This window comes from Trichechus manatus, unplaced genomic scaffold, assembly GCF_000243295.1.
Source record: "Trichechus manatus latirostris isolate Lorelei unplaced genomic scaffold, TriManLat1.0 scaffold00009, whole genome shotgun sequence".
Classification (NCBI taxonomy): domain Eukaryota; kingdom Metazoa; phylum Chordata; class Mammalia; order Sirenia; family Trichechidae; genus Trichechus; species Trichechus manatus.
In genome coordinates this window covers 17,510,570-17,527,169 of record NW_004443945.1, presented here as the reverse complement: position 1 = coordinate 17,527,169, position 16,600 = coordinate 17,510,570, and the positions used below count along the sequence as shown (strand labels likewise).

At 42.0% G+C, this 16,600-nt stretch overlaps 1 protein-coding gene across 1 annotated transcript in view; it reads right to left on the bottom strand.

The window, feature by feature from the left end:
• The window catches only part of SNX31 (sorting nexin 31), a 69,221-nt gene extending 54,129 nt beyond the window's left edge, over window positions 1-15,092 (bottom strand). Inside the window, 4 exon segments of the mRNA XM_023726030.1 lie at window positions 4,839-4,953; window positions 14,843-14,917; window positions 15,029-15,071; window positions 15,073-15,092. Of these exon segments, the coding sequence (XP_023581798.1) occupies window positions 4,839-4,953; window positions 14,843-14,917; window positions 15,029-15,071; window positions 15,073-15,092 (253 nt within the window).
• Between the last annotated feature and the right edge of the window lie 1,508 nt (window positions 15,093-16,600).

Here is a 16,600-nt window from a genome sequence, read left to right as displayed (position 1 = left end):
TTCATCTAACTAGTATTTACTATACAACTGTTAAGTATCAGGTAATGTGCTAAGTACTTTGTATATTTTAGCTCATTTTATCTTTGCAACAAACTCTGAGGTAAATATCTCCATTTTACAAATAAAGAAACAGAGGCTCCTGAGCATGTGATTATGAGGGCTTGCCTAACCCTCCATGCCATAATATCCCACCTCAAACAACGCAGTCTATCAACCTCTCCCTAGTAAAAATCTTTGTACTTGGGGTGCTCAAGTCCTTCTGTTATAGGACCCACCCCCCTGCCCACCAAAAGAGTAAATAAATAAATAGGAGAGCAAGAAGATGTTTTCCTCCAACTCAGACAGGTATCCTAACTCAGGAATTTCTCTTGGAGGTGGTAGCGTGATCTGTCTTTTAAAGGATAGTCTCTAGTATTTATTAAACCTTTACTCCCAGAAACATACACTTGTACACACCATCCAGCACCTCGGAGTTGTCCTCGCTTAGCACATGCGACAGAGGTGCGATGCAATCATGATCATCGTAAGCCCCGACTTGGGGGAATCTCTGCTCCTAGGCAGTTCCCCCTCCAGATACGAAGCCTCAGGTGTCATGGTACATTCCATATGCCGTGTGGCACAGTGCTTAAGAGTTTGGCCTCTGAGACCAGACTGCTTGGATTCCAGTCCCAACTCTGCCACTTACCCCTGGATAACCCTGGATAAATTGCTCAAGCTTTCTGCATCTCAGTCTCCTTATCTGTGAAATGGTAATGATAATCTTACCTCACAGGGTTCTGGTGAGATTAAATGAGTTAATATGGGTTAAATGCGGAGAACAGTCAACTGTTGGTATTGTTATTGTATTTGCAATGAGCATACTGAAAACCACCTGCTGTCAAGTTGATTCAGACTCATGGCGAGCACACGTGTGTCAGAGTAGAAACGTGCAACAAGGGGTTTTCAACGGCTGATTTTTCTGAAGTAGATCATCAGGACTTTCTTCCAAGATGTGTCTGGGTGGACTCGAACCGACAGCCTTTCAGTTAGCCCTCAAGTGTGTAAATCGTTTGCACCACCCAGGAACTCCGCAATAAGCTCAGTAATTTGTATTTTCATTGCCTCAGTTGCAGGGTCTCTCCCTCCCCTGACTGGCCCCTTGGTTACTTCTGAGGTCCCAAAGAGAATGGCAGTACTGACTCTCCGGCCTGGCCCATCATTCGTGTTGCCTTACCCTCTGGCTCACTGCCCCTTTCCCTGCCTGTATCTGCAGAAGTCAGAAGAGCTCCAGGACCTGGCTCGGGGACGAATCCCTTCTCTCTTACTTGGTGCCTGTCCACTGGGCTCAGAAGCAGCAGGTAGCTTTTCCCATAGTTCCAGCCTTGCAGTAAATTATTTTGGGAGTGATGAGTAGATGTGACCCATTCTGCGCCCATACACAGAACTCTCTGACCCTTAGGCCCTATGGTGGGTCACCAGGCCCACCAGGCCGACTTCCTTCCCTCACTAGGTTTGGTCATTTTTCTCTTTCGGGGTCCTGTGATCCCTTCCTAAAGTTTAGCTTCTACCAGGCTCCCTACCCACTCCACTGCTCACAACTGGCCAAGTTTTAAGTCTCTGCGCATGGAGCTTCTGAACCTCAAACAAATTCTAGGATGAACTTGAGCTTCCTGACTATATGGATCTAAGCCCAGAACAATGGATGAAATTCAGGGGGATGGACATGATGGTGGAGTTGGTAGGGGCGGCCTAATGCCCCAATGCAGCTTTTTTAAGTCTTAATTCCAGGAGGATGCATAAGACATCCTGATGATATGGATAAAGACCAGGCCTGGAAAAATGATATCTTAAGCATTGTGATAATTTATGAAAAGATCAGGTGTTAAAGGAGTACTTCCTTAAGACTTGAGGAAACAAACCAAGAGAGAATGAAAATTCAAAACATGTTACATTTTGAGCTAGAAAGGGCTCATTCAACTGGTTAAAAAGAAGCATATTCTCCATTACAGAAAATGAATGGGAAATAGATAACTTCTAGAACTTTTATTTAACATGTTTAAAAATATATATATATATAGCAACTTGAAAAATTAGATAGGAACCTTAGGGGACAGTGAGGTTATATTAATGGGAGAGGAACAACTCATAAAAGGAGAGTGAGTATGGTTGTACAGCTTGAGGAAAGTAATCGATATCCCTGAATTGTACATGTAGAAACTGTTGAATTGGTATATGTTTTGCTGTGTATATTCTCAACAACAACAAAATAAATTATATATATGTACATATGTATCCATATAATGTACAGCAATGAAAATAAGGTTAATCTATAATTGCTGATCTAGAATGATCTCTAGATATATATTTTAAGAGAAAAAAATCAACATACAAAAGAAAACTTCTTTTCTTTTGCTGTGAAGGACATTAATGGAATAGTTGGTGAAGTTTGAATAACGTCTCTAGATTAGATAACATTCTTGTACCGATGTTAATTTGCTGATTTTGATAACATACTGTGGTCATGTAAGAAAATGTCCTTGATCTTAGTAAATAGTCTAAAAAGTATTTAGGGGTAAAGTGGCTTATGTCTGCAACACTATTAAGCATTTCAAAAAATATATATGTGTGTACATGTATATATTTGTTGTTTGTGTGTATTGTTTTTTGAAATGCTTCATAGTATTGCAGATGGCAACTAACAACAACAAATATATACATATAACAACAACAAATATATACGTATATGTATATATTCGTTGTTGTTGTTATTTGCTGCCGAGTCAATTTTGACTCATAGTGATCCCAATGTGAGAGTAGAACTGCCCCATAGGGTCTTCTAGGCTGTAATCTTTATAAGAGCAGATCACCAAGTCTTTCTCCCGCAGAACCATCAGGTACGTTCAAACTGGCAACCTTTTGGTTAGCAGCTGTGCTTAACCGTTGTGCCACCAGGGTTCCTTTATTTAATATACACACACATATATATATATGCATATGTTGTTATGTGCAGTTGAGTCAATTCCAACTAATAGCCACCCTATAGGACAGAGTAGAACTGCCCCATATGGTTTCCTAGGCTGTAATCTTTATGGGAGTAAACTGCCAGGTCTTTGCTCCCTGGAAGCCGTGGGTGGGTTCAAACCTTTGACCTTTTGGTTAGCAGCTGAGTGCTTAATGATTGTGCCACCAGGGCTCCTATATATGTATATGCATGTATATCTATCTATGTGCACATATATATGCATGCATAGGAAAGAGAAAGAGATTAAATCAAATATAAAATGTTAACATTTGGCTAATCTAGGTGAAGGGTATACAAAAAATTCTTTGTATTATTTTTGTAACTTTTCCATAAGTCAGAAATTATTTCAAAATAAAAGTTTTGTTTTGTTTTTTTAAATCAAGGTACAGAAAAATGTGTAAACTAAGCTTCAATTTGTGTTAAATAAAAAGGGGGACATACATCCACTAGTACACACACAGATTGTTTCTGAGGAATACGCAGGACACTGGTGATAGTGTTTGCTTCTGAAGGCATGGGGGTCTGGGGTTGGAGGGAAAATTATCGTTCATTGCATACACTTTTATACAGTTTATATATTTTAAAGTATTATGCGTATTCTGTTTTCCAATTAAAAAAAAAACTGCTTAAATATTTTAATGCTACTTTTGCTATTTACCCCTGATCCCCTCTTTTCCGTGAGAACTTAATCTTGCCAACCCAGTTTTGCTGTCCACAGCATTTTTTGGGACCCAGGCAATAAGCAAAGACTGCTGTACTGTAAGCCCCACAGGGACCAGGGCAGACCTCCGAGTGTCCTGGTGCCCTAGCATGCCTTCTCAGGTGAGGGTTGAGATGGAGGTGCCATCTCTGGCATTGCCAGCAAATATCTCTGATAATTCCCAAGAGCTTTCATGTAAACAGCTCATCTCATCCCTTCGTTCAGTCTTAACCTAGATAACACTTCTTTCTTCTTCTTTTTTTTCAATGTTAATTTTGGTGAAAACATGCACAGCAGAACATATACCCATTCATCAATTCCTACATGCACAATTCAATAACATTGGTTACATTCTTCAAGTTGTGTCGCCATTCTCACATCTCTACCCATATTGTTTTACCACTGTTGACTTAGACTCATTACCCCCTAAACTTCTCACCTATGCTTTAGAGTTATGTTGACAATTTGCTTTCACATAGATAATTCTTTAAGAGCAAAATGCTCGTGACAAACATTCTTTACTAATTTAGCTAAATAGATGTTTAGTTTAAAGATGACTTCGGGGGATACTTTTGGTTTATGGTTTGAAGATTTCCTCAGAGTGACATTTTCAGGGGTCTTCCAGTCTCCATAGGTCCAGTGAGTCTGGATTCTGTAATAAATTCTGTTCCATATTTTCCCCCTTTTGATCAGAATTCATCTATTGATTCCTTGATCAAAACGTCTGCCTGGTCTCATGGCTAAGGAGCAGATAACATTTCTTTGACTCCAATAATCAAAGCCAACATACAGCACCAGAGGGTGAATCTGAACATAAGATATTTTTAAAACCAAATACAAGGACCACATATTGTATGGTTTCATTTATATGAAATGTCCCAATCTATAGAAACAGAAAGTAGAGTAGCGGTTGCCAGGAGCTGCTGGGGGAGGGGACTAGGGGACCTGCTAGTATATGGGTATGAGGTTTCTTTTTGGGGTGATAAATATGTTCTAAAATGAGATTATGGTGATGGTTGCAACAAGTCTGTAAGTATACTAAAACCATCGAATTATACAATTGAAACAGGTGAATTTTAACTTGTGTAACACATCTCAATAAACTATAAAAAATAAAACAAAATACCAAATACATACGATTTTGCAAATATTGTTCCAACTGGTCCCTCCTCTCATTAGCCATCGACGCAGTCATTGCGAGATAGTACTTTGGTGGAAAGGGCGGCAGGCAATTTCCAAAGATCCGCCTCAGCTGCGAGATCCAGAAAACACAGAGCTGGGTGAGTGAGTCTCCAATTCAAGGCTGGCTGAGATACCAAAGCCTCCTCTTAGGGCAAGTCCCACTCTAGCACTTTACTGAAAAATAATCCTTCCTGGTGGCCAAAAGGAGGAAAACAGTATAATCTGATTTTCTTAAGGAGGAATTCATTACAGTACCCGTTTCTAAAGATACTATTAGACACTTCACAGGCTGATCACTCCAGTCTCAGTTCGGTAGATTTGGTCTGTATTTTTATTTTTCCTTTGTTTTACAAGACTGCCCATGTCATACAATATTTCCTAAATTTATTTCACAATAGCATCTGTAATATCAGTGATGACAGTTAGGAACTTAATTCCTCAACCCACCCTATCTTCACCTCCACCAAATCTGAACTTAGACAAATGTTTACAATTGTGGTAGCCAATAGCCTCCTGTGGCTACTGAGCTCTTGAAATATGGCTAGTCCGTATTGAGATGTGCTGTAAGTTTAAAATACACACCAGATTTCAAAGTCTTAGTACGAAAATTATTTCATTAATAATTTTTATATTGCTTACATGTTTAAATGATAATATTTTGTATATACTGGTTTAAATAAAATATATTATTAAAATTCATCTCACCCATTTCTTTTTATGCTTTTTAATATAGCTACCATAAAACTTAAAATTACATATGTGGCTTGCATTATATTTCTATCAGACAGTGCTGATTTTTACAGAATTCCTATAAAGTTTATACGTGATCTCAACAGAAAACCCATCAGCCTCTTGTCTACCACCCACCCACATGTCACCCAACATCATGGTGATAATTGTTTTTAATGTAAGCTAAATAGCGGATGTACCAAAAAATTATTTTTAAAATTAAGATAATCAAAAGTTCACCTTCCTTCATTCCAGTCCTACACTTACAGTGGCAGCTTGAAGATAAGGTACAGCATCATTCTCTTAAAACAGGAGAAAGAAAACCACTCAGAAACCCAGTTGTTTTTAACATGGTACCATGGCTGAAAGAAAATTAAAGCCATTTAAATTGTTTGCCTGACCCTTGTAGCCATTTAAGTTTGCAACCTCTCATCTAAATCTAGTAGTATAAAATATTTTATAGCAACAATTCTATTTCTTTTAAACTCAAGGAAATTTTCCTACCGTGCCTGAGACTGTCAAAACGTATCCCAGATGTAGCAGCATCCTGGGCAGGACTATTCAAACAAACTGGGATTTATGCACCCATCTCTACTAATGTCATTAAATGGAATCAGAAATTTGTCTTCTTTGCATGCAATTATTTCTTGATTAACTGATTAAGTGATCTTTAAAAGGCAATTGTCTTCCTTGGCATGCGTCCATAAATGTCACAGATGCTCTCGAATTGGTTCTAATAACAGCAGCCTTGAGCCAGCAGAGCTGCCTGGGTTGTGCAGCTGCAGGAGAGCATCTGGGGGGAAGTGCCTACCCTGAGGCCAGAGCTGGGGAAAATGTCAACAAAGATTAAGGGTCTAATACCCATCACAGAGCACAAACCCTCCCAGCAGGTTTTACAACCTGAGCTGCCTTCTCCAGGAATGTTTTACCCTCCCTTCTATAATCTGGTCGGGGGATAGATAAACACAGAGTAAACAGAGTAGCTAAACCTGCCAAAAGTCAGTCATCAACTCCACAAGTTCTTCAACGCTTCCAAAGCAGAACCTATTCTATAGGTCTCATCTGCACATGGTTTAGCTATCCGAACTATTAGCACACAGAGAATTATCTGGTACTAGGGTTTAGCCAGAAAACCCTTGTGGCATAGTGGTTAAGAGCTACGGCTGCTACCCAAAAGGTCACCAGTTCAAATCCATCAGCCGCTCCTTGGAATATAGCCAAGAAAACCCTATTGGGCAGTTCTACCCTGTCACATGGGGTCGCTATGAGTTGAAAGGACTCAATGGCACCTAACAGTAACAACAACAGGGTTTTGCCAAGAGATGGAATCAACTTGATGGCACAAGACAACAACAACAGGGTTTAGCCCAATCTCACTTTCAAAAAACTGTTTAAAGAGATTTATTTATTTGTTTGTTTTGGAAGACCATATTCAGATAATATATACATTTTAAATCCCAGCACAATCTCCTCATGCCCATCCCAGAGTAATGATGACCTGGGACAAGTGGAATTAAGCACAAGCTGTGTCCTTTCTACAGTCTTCTCTTCTGATGCTGAGTCGTTCATTCCACCTCCCCAAGTTCCCTTGTAAGCAAAAATCCAGATTCGCTAGCTAAAGGGTCACAGCTCAAAGCAGTACGATCCCATTTGCTCCTCAAAGCAGCTCTGTGAGGTAGATCATCACCACCATCATCATTAATGTTGTCATCCTTCCTCCTGGACAGAGGAGTAACCAGGGACATGTAATGACTTACACCAGGGTCCTATGGCTAATGAGAAGCAGACTTGGACTCAGTCTATTCACTATCATCTTCATCATCATCATCTTCTTCTTCTTCTACTGCGGCAGGATTCTGTGCTCAGTATTCTATACCCAGAGCCTTCACCCATTCCTTCATTAAATATTTTGTTTTGCTCCTAAATAATCAGAGGAAACAAAATGTACACGCAAAAAGAGGAACATGACAAGGTCTAAACACAAATCTAGAAAAACACAGGAATCAGAGAAAAGCATCTTGTGCAATCAAGGGGGAGCTCCCAGAGGAAGCGAGGCTTGAGGTGGGCCTTGTGAAAGGCTTGGTCCCTGACAAGTGGGTCAGAAGCCAGGGGTCTTCCCAGGTAGTGGATGGGAGCTGGGCAGAGGCAATGAGTGGGCCAGCCTGATAGGGAACAGAAGTTAGATGGGGAAAGAGGTGATGAAGTTCGAGGGCAGAAGGAGCCAGGCTGGGCAGCACCGTCAGGTAGGAGGACCGAGTCAGTGCATGTGGGCTGGCACAGCCATTGCCTGCCACTGAAAGGTCCTTTGCAAGCTTCCCTGACTTGCTGCATTGCCACGACTGATGCTGGCAGAGTGTGCAAAGAGACAAGTCTCCTGCTCATTGAGCTGAAAGTAAAGAGGACTTGAAGCACTACCAATGAAGATCAAAGACTACGGCCTTCAGTAGGGATTACACCTCAGCATAAAGAAAACAAAAATCCTCACAACTGGACCAATAAGCAACGTCAGAGAAAATAAACAATAAACAGAGAAAATATTGAAGTTGTCAAGGATTTCATTTTACTTAGATCCACAATCAATGCCCATGGAAGCAGCAATCAAGAAATCAGACAACGTATTGCACTGGGCAAATCTGCTGCAAAAGATTTCTTTACAGTGTTGAAAAACAAAGATGTCACTTTGAGGACTAAAGGGTGCCTGACCCAAGCCATGGTATTTTCAATCGTCTCATATGCATGTGAAAGCTGGACAATCAATATAAGGAAGACCGAAGAAGAATTGAGGCCTTTGAATTATGGTATTGGCGAAGAACATTGAATATGCCATGGACTGCTAGAAGAATGAACAATTCTATCTTGGAAAAAGTACAGCCAGAATGCTCCTTAGAAGTGAGGATGGAGAGACTTCATCTTACATACTTTGGACATGTTATCAGGAGGGACCAGTCCCCAGAGAAGGACATCATGCTTGGTAAAGCAGAGGGTCAACGAAAAAGAGGACGATCCTCAACAAGATTGACTGCACAGTGGATGCAACAATGGGCTCAAGCATAGCAATTATTGTGAGGAGGGCACATGACCAGGCAGTGTTTTGCTCTGTTGTACGTAGGGTTGCTAGGAGTCAGAACTGACTCGACGGCACCTAACAACAACAACAACAATGTCATTACACCGGATGGCCTCACCTTTAACACTTGGCCAAAATGAATCAATGAAATTTTTCCTTCACAGATTTCTTTAAATCCAGTTGGTGGTGGTGCAGGAGAGGAGGGGTAAACCAAACTGGTTTTATTTACCTAAAGGCACAGAGAGAAGTTGGGTTGGTCAGTTGAGATTGTGAAGGAAACACATTCTCGTTGTACTTCTTCCAAGACAGATTTGTTCGTTCTTTTGGCAGTCCATGGTATAGTCAAAATTCTTTGTCAACATCAGAAACTTATACTCACCAAAATACACACACACATACAGATGGGGCCTTTATATTGCCTCTCTTTTTAAAGTGCTTTGTATTAAATCAGGTTCAGGATTCTGAGCAGCTTCACATACTTCATGCAGTAGGGAGAACAAAAACGAGCTGAGAAGTGGCTGGAAGAGATCATCCAACCTTTCAATCCAGGCCACCAGATAAAACAGAGGACACCCAGTTAAATACATCCCAAATATTGCACGGACATACTTACACTAAAAAAGTGTTTGTTGTTTATCTCAAATCAGTTTAACTGGGCATTCTGTACTTCTACTTGCTAAGTCTGGCAATGGGGATGATCTCATTGCACTACTGACCTCACAGGGGATTGCTGGACAGTTGAAATAAAATACTGTAACAGGAAGCAGATCTGTGGTTGTCTCGGGCCAGGAGTGGGCAGTAAGGGTGGAGGACAATGAGGATGAAGGGACTTTTAGAGGGAACTCTTCTCAATCTTAATTAGAGTGTTGGTAATTGTATACATTTACCAAAAATCATCAAACACGTAATATTGGGGCATTTTATTATATGTACATAGTATCTTTTTTTAAAAAAAGGAAAAAAGTTCTGTGCATAGAAGCACTCTGTAAACTTTAAGCAATTTCTAATTTTATATTCTGTATTCTATTATTTTGAAGGTGCCCTGGTGGTACAATGGTTAAGCACTAAGCTGCTGACTGAAAGGTTGGTAGTTCACACCTACCCAGTGGCTCCATGGGAGAAAGACATGGCAATTGGCTTCCATAAAGATTACAACCAAGAAGACCTATGGGGCAGTTCTACTCTGTCACATGGGGTCACTATGAGTTGAAATTGATGGCACCCAACAACAATTTTATTATTTACATTACAGTTAAAAAAAAAGACAAGATGATCACACTTAAGTAATTCCAAATATAATAAAAGCATATTAGTTTAGGACTCAATCATTTGATTCATTGTTTTTCTGATACAATTTATTTTTCAACTTCAGAAAAAAGACCACATAACGAAGTGGATCGGAGCAGATTCTGGAAATTGACTCTGCCTCCACCACTTGCTAGTAGTATAACTTTGGGCAAGTTGAGCCTCAGTTTCTGATCTGCCAAATGGGGCTAATTATAGTCCTAGCTCATAGGACTGTTGAAAAAATTAAATAATTCATTACATGTAAAGTGCTTGGCACATCATAACTGATCTTAGCACATCATAACTACTCAACCGTTATGGTTTTAAATTAATAATAAACACCAATAGCCACCTAAGAGCTAAATAGTTTCTTTAAAATGAAGCTGTTCCTACAGAAAGAGGAAAAAGTGACAAGCATAAGGTATAAGGAAGTTGGAAACTGAACAAAGAAATCTCCACCTTACGATTTTGCAAAACTGGGGACATATATGAAATGTTCATTAACATCTATTGCATACTCCACAGAAGGCACTGGGCTATGGCAATTCAATATTTAAAGTCCACCACAGTGAATAACAAATGGCTTCTTGTTCATAATTTTTGTCGTAGTTATCTGGGCTGCTATAACAGAAATATCTCAGGTGGATGGCTTTAACAAATAGAAGTTTATTCTCTCACAGTTTAGGAGGCTAGAAGTCCAAATTTAGGATGCCAGCTCCAGGGGAATGCTTTCTCTCTGTTGGCTCTGGGGAAAGATCCGTGTCATCAATCTTTCCCTGGTCTAGGAGCTTCTCTGTGCAGGGACCACAGGTCCAAAGGACACACTCTGCTCCTGGCACTGCTTTCTTGGTGGCACGAGGTCTCTTTTCTCTCTGCTGGATTCTCTCTTTTACACCTCAAAAGAGATTGATTCAAGATACAACCTAATCCTGTAAACTGTGTCCTGCCTCATTAACATAACTGCTTCTAATTCTGCCTCATTAACATCATAGAGGTTAGGATTTACAACATATAGGAAAATCATATCAGATCACAAAATTGTGGACAACCACACAATACTGGGAATCATGGCCTAGCCAAGTTGACACAGTTTTTTTTCTTTTTTATTGTGCTTCAGATGAAGGTTTACAGAGCAAATTAGTGTCTCATTAAACAATACACATATTTTGTGACATTGGTGGCCAACTCCATGACATGTCAACACTCTCCCCTTCTTGACCTTGGATTCTCCATTTCCATTCATCGTGCTTTCCTGTACCTTCCTGCCTTCTCGTCCTTGCCCCTAGGGTGTGTGTCCATTTAGTCTCTACATGGTTGAGCTACATTTATTATTGTTTGTTTTATGGGTCTGTCTAATCTTTGGCTGAAAGGTGAACCTCAGAGTGATTTCAGTACTGAGTTAAAAGGGTGTCCAGGGGCCATACTCTTGGGGTTTCTCCAGTCTCCATCAGACCAGTAAGTCTGATCTTTTCTTGTGAGTTTGAATTTTGTTCTATATTTTTCTCCAGCTTTGTCCAGGATCCGCTATCGTGATCCCTGTCAGAGCAGTTGGTGGTGGTAGCCGGGCTCGATCTAGTTGTTCTAGACTCAGTCTGGTGGAGGCTATGGTAGTTAGTTGTGTTCCATTAGTCCTTTGGACTAATCTTTCCCTAGTGTCTCTTGACACACATTTTGGGGGGACACAATTCAACCCCTAACAGCTTCCAAAACAGAAGATCAAGAATAAAAGTTGACCTACTTTATGTCTGTGCATTTGGCTTTGCTAGGATTTGATATTTCAGTTTTCCTGAAAATAAGCATTTTCCTGAGTCTGTAGGTTAAAGAGGGTCAGATTCAGAAACTCTTCATGCCTCTGAGTCAGCAAATGTTTACTGAGCATTTCCTGTGTCCGACTGTGAGAAACTGGTCCCTAATCTTCACAAGCATGCTGTGAGGTGGACATCCATAACCACCTACTTGCTTATTGTTTCTGATGAGAAATTGCAGGTTAGAGAAGAGAGGTGAGGCAACCATCCAGGAAGTGGTCAGTCAGTTTCACGCTCTCCCTGCTCCTCTCTGCTGCTTCCTGCTTTTCACCTTGTGATGGTTACCTCCCCATTCACACCTCACATTATAGGAAGATTGAGAAAGGCAGGAGATGATACTCTCACTTCCTCCTCCAAATGCCTTAAATACCTATACTTTCTCTCCCTCCACATCTCCATCCTACATGTCTCTGCAGTCCTCACAGCTCCCCAGATACGTCTCATAATACATAGCTTCTCATCTTTCAGAGGTCTGAATCTATGTCCTTCTTCATTTAGTCACTTGACAATCATTTCTGAGGACCCACTAGGTCACAAATACTGTGCCAGGTGCTAGTGAATGACGACCATACTAGCAACCACATAACAACTTTTTTTCTTGTTTTGGCTCCAAAGATATTTAATCATACCTTGAAAACAGACTTTTACAATGCACTATGATGTGTGAAAGAGCCTCAGTGGAACAAATGGTTAAGTGCTTGGCTGCTAACCAAGGCTCGCAGTTCAAACCCACCCAGCGGCTCCATAGGAGAAAGACCTGGCAATTTGCTTTTGTAAAGATTACAACCAAGAAAGTCCTGTGGGGCAGTTCTACCCTATCTCATGGGGTTGCTACAAGTCGAAATCGACTCAACAGCACCAATAACAACAACATGATGTGTAAGCAAGAAGATTCATTGCAGGGATGTTTTCAGTACAGGTAGTCCCTAACTTACAACGTATTCGAGTTATGACGAACTACATTTATTACGGTCCTTTTTTTTTTTTTTGTACATCTTATAGTTAGTACATCTTCCTGGGAGGAAGTTATGGGAAAATGCAAGCAGGGGATATGGAAAAAATTGCTGAGTTATGAACATGCTCTAAGCATTTGATCAGGAAATATGCTAGAAGAGATCAGTGGAAAAATCATCCATGTGGCAAGAATGCTGAATTTAGAACTTGATATCGTGGATGTGAAACAGCTCATAGATTACAAAGAAGGGGAATTAACAGATGAGGACTTAATGGATTTTGAAGACGAAAGAAATGCTGAAGAAGAAAGAAATAATGAGGAAGAGGAAGGAGAGAAGTTGTCAAAAATTTTTACAGTGAAAGGACTAGCTGGAGATTTTTCTAAACTAAATCAGTGGCTTCAGTTACTTGAAAATATGAACCCAAATCATGATCGCTTTGCTAAAGTCAATAGGCAGATTTGGAAAGCAGTGAGATGTTATGAAAAATATATGAACAAAAAAAAAAAGGACCACAGAAACAACTGTCACTAATTTTTTGACTAGAAACACCATCCCCATTCCCAGAGATAATCCATACGATCCAGAACTTTCTACAAGTGGAGCTATTACTGCAACTGACAAAATGCTAATGCTGTCCAACTCTTTTTTATCATGGGGGTAAATTTTATGATTTGCGTATTTTTTATGTATGTATGTGTATATTAAAATATATCTATAAGTTTAAGTGTAATGTTCCCAACTCCCGAAGACAAAGAGACACTGATAATAAGAGGTATTAATAATGAAGACTAAAAAAAAAAAAGAGGTATTCAATTTACATCAGAACTGACTTACGACAGAATGGTCGGAAAGGGACCCAACATCGGGGACTACCTGTAGTAGAAAAAGTGAGCTGTCCATCAACAAAAGATGGTGTATCTACTTGCTGGAAACCTAGAGACTGTCCAAAAGGACTCTCCCCAAAATGTTAATAGCTATTGCATCTGGGCAAGTTTTTTCTGTCTTTGTTAAGAGGGGTGTGTGTGTGTGCATGTGTGTGTGTGTGTGTGTGTGTGTGTGTGTTAACCTTAGGTATATGCTGTCTTTATAATCAGGATACAGAATTTAAAAATGAAGGGGCGGGGGGAAGGAGAAGAAAGAAGAAACTTTTGAAGGAGGGAAGGAGCGAGGGTGAATTTATTTCCAAACTTCATTTACTCCTCTAACCCACTTTGAAGACTCATAACATTTCCTTATTAGAACAACAAAACCCATTAGAGCAGACTAATAAATCAGTCTGCCTCCAGAGAAAATACCATTAGGACATCAGAGTGAGAAACCAGAGCGGGGAATGGCCTCCTGTCTTGATAAGTCATCTGTTTCCTGGGTTTCAAGCCTGCCAGTACTTGAAACCTATGCATACAATCGTTTGAAAACAAAAATACAGACACACCTTTTAAAAGGGAGTAAATCTAAGAAACTCTGGAGAGAAAGGAGACTAAATACCCATATACACGATTCCTGGGACTCTACACCATGGGAAAGAGGCCCCTCGTCTAGAGTCGGTTTGCTCATTTTGAACCGGGACATTACCCTGGGGAACAGCTGGTACTGAAACGGAGCCCACCATCGCTCCAGCGCCCTGCCAGCTGGGGCTGCTGGGGATCTGAGAGCTGGGAAGGGGCTGGGAGAATCAACTGCTCCCTGTTCCTTCATCTCAAAGATGTAGATGATTAGAAGTGGCCGAAACAAAAACCCAAACCCGTTGCCATCAAATCGATTCCCACTCGTGGCGACCCCATGTGTTACAGAGTAGAACTACTCCTATGAGTTTTTTTGGCTATGATCTTCACGGAAGCAGATTGCCAGGCCTGTTTCCGTGGCACTGCTGGGTGGGTTTGAACCGCCAACCCTTGGGTTAATAATCTAGCACAAACCCTGTGCACCACCCAGGAACCTTTAGAAGTGGCAACGTGTATTTATTGAGCTGTATGCCAAGCAATTCACAATGAATCCTCACCACGACCTGTTTCACAGATTAGAAGCTTGAGACTTCCGAAGGATCCAGTGTTTTGCGAGACTTCCACAGTCAGAACCTCAGCTGGACCGGCTGGTACCCGCTTCCAACGGGCTCACCTGTTCGTTCCAACGATGCAGCTGGCTGTAGCGCACCCGGCAGAAGAGGAACCCGTCCAGGTACACAGAGTACAGCTGCAAACACACAAACACCCCAGTCCCGGGTTCCGGGTTAGCCAAGAGAGCCCCCGCTCCTCCACTGTCCCTAGCCCTCTCCCCGCCCAACCAGCCCCGGCCCCGGCGCACCACGTAGCGGCCCCCCAGCTCATCGGGCCGCTGCTGGGACACGGATACAGAAGTGCATCTTCATGGCTCGAGAGGAGGCCCAGGAGCAGCGCGGAGTACACGACCTGCGGTGGCGGCGGCGCGTCAGCGGCTCTGAGCTCCGGGCGGTGGGCGCAGCGGGCCCGGCCTACCGCCCGGGGCGGGGCCCTGCGACCGCTCCCCTCGCCCGGGGCGTTGGCAGGTGGGGCCGGGGGTCAGGCCGCGCCTCCTCCTTGTCCCCCCACCCCACCCCCGGCTCCTGCTGCGCTGCTCCGGGGCCGAGACCATGAGGGACGGAGCGCGTCTGCGGCCGCCCCTGGCGCGGTTCATCGGGCGCAGCCAGCCAGCGGCCAAGGCAGGGCTCCCGGGCAGATCCGAGAGCTCCTTGAACGCACGAAAGCCAAGAATCGTTGCTCCAGTCGCATACATGTTCTGTCCAAGTGCCAAATGAGTACCCCACCAACTATCCCAACACCCCAACACCTCAGGGTCAGGCTACTCAGCGCCCTGGGCTGTCCTGAGTATCCACTCCAGGGCCTGATTCTGACCTCTGTGGCTTTCGGAATGTAGAATGTCCGGCCCACCTTCCAAGGGGTCTACAAAGGGTCTGGGGGGTGGGGAGTGGGGGAGTGTGTGTGTGGGTGTGAGAGAGAGAGCGCGCCCCAGCACATTCCGACCCAACCTCAACTCAAACTGTTGCGGTTTTCTCCAAGTCGGAGCCTGAGGCAGTTGAAAAAGTTTGTGTTCCATTACCTGCCCACAGTGCCTGCAATGCACTATGAATTAAGATTTAAAAAAAAAAATACATGTATCCACTAATTACCGTATGACTAGTATAATTATATTAGGTTCAGTTTTTGTGTGTGTTAACATTTGTTAAATGGAACAATTAAGGTATGCCACAATATTCGTAACCTCACTTAAGTTTTTTGTTATTTTATATTTCACATTTTTCTTTTACTATACCAGAAACCACACATACACACACGCAAAAAAGGAAGTCACTTGGGCCTCTCAATCCCTGGGAAGCCCTGGTTTCAAATATGTACCAGCACTCTGGTATCTGGACTCACAGAAATACTTTTTTCTCTAAACTAACCATCCCAAGTTCTTTCAACAGCCTCTCATTTTTAGTTGCTGTAGGAAATAATCCTCCTGATTCTCTTTTTTAGTTACCTCAGAACAGAATGCCTCACATCTTCCTTCGGTTATTGTAGCAGAGGGAAGCAGTAGTCTCAGGTGTGGGCTTGTTACAAAGCAGGCGCTGGGTTGACTCCATATTCCTTTTCTCCTTTAATCCTCCTATAACTCTTCCAGGTAAACATTAAGAGCCACATCCTACAAATGACAAAACGGGCCCAGAAGAGTGGAATAGCTTTTACAAGGTCACAGAGCAGGTTTTCAGAGGTCCGAGTAGTTTATTCTAGGATTTAATTGAAACATTGAGAGCCCTTGAAAATGCCTGTCTTTAACAACTACCATGGCCTCCACCAGACTGAGTCCAGTACAACTAGATGGTGCCCAGCTACCACCACTGACTGCTCTGACCGGGAT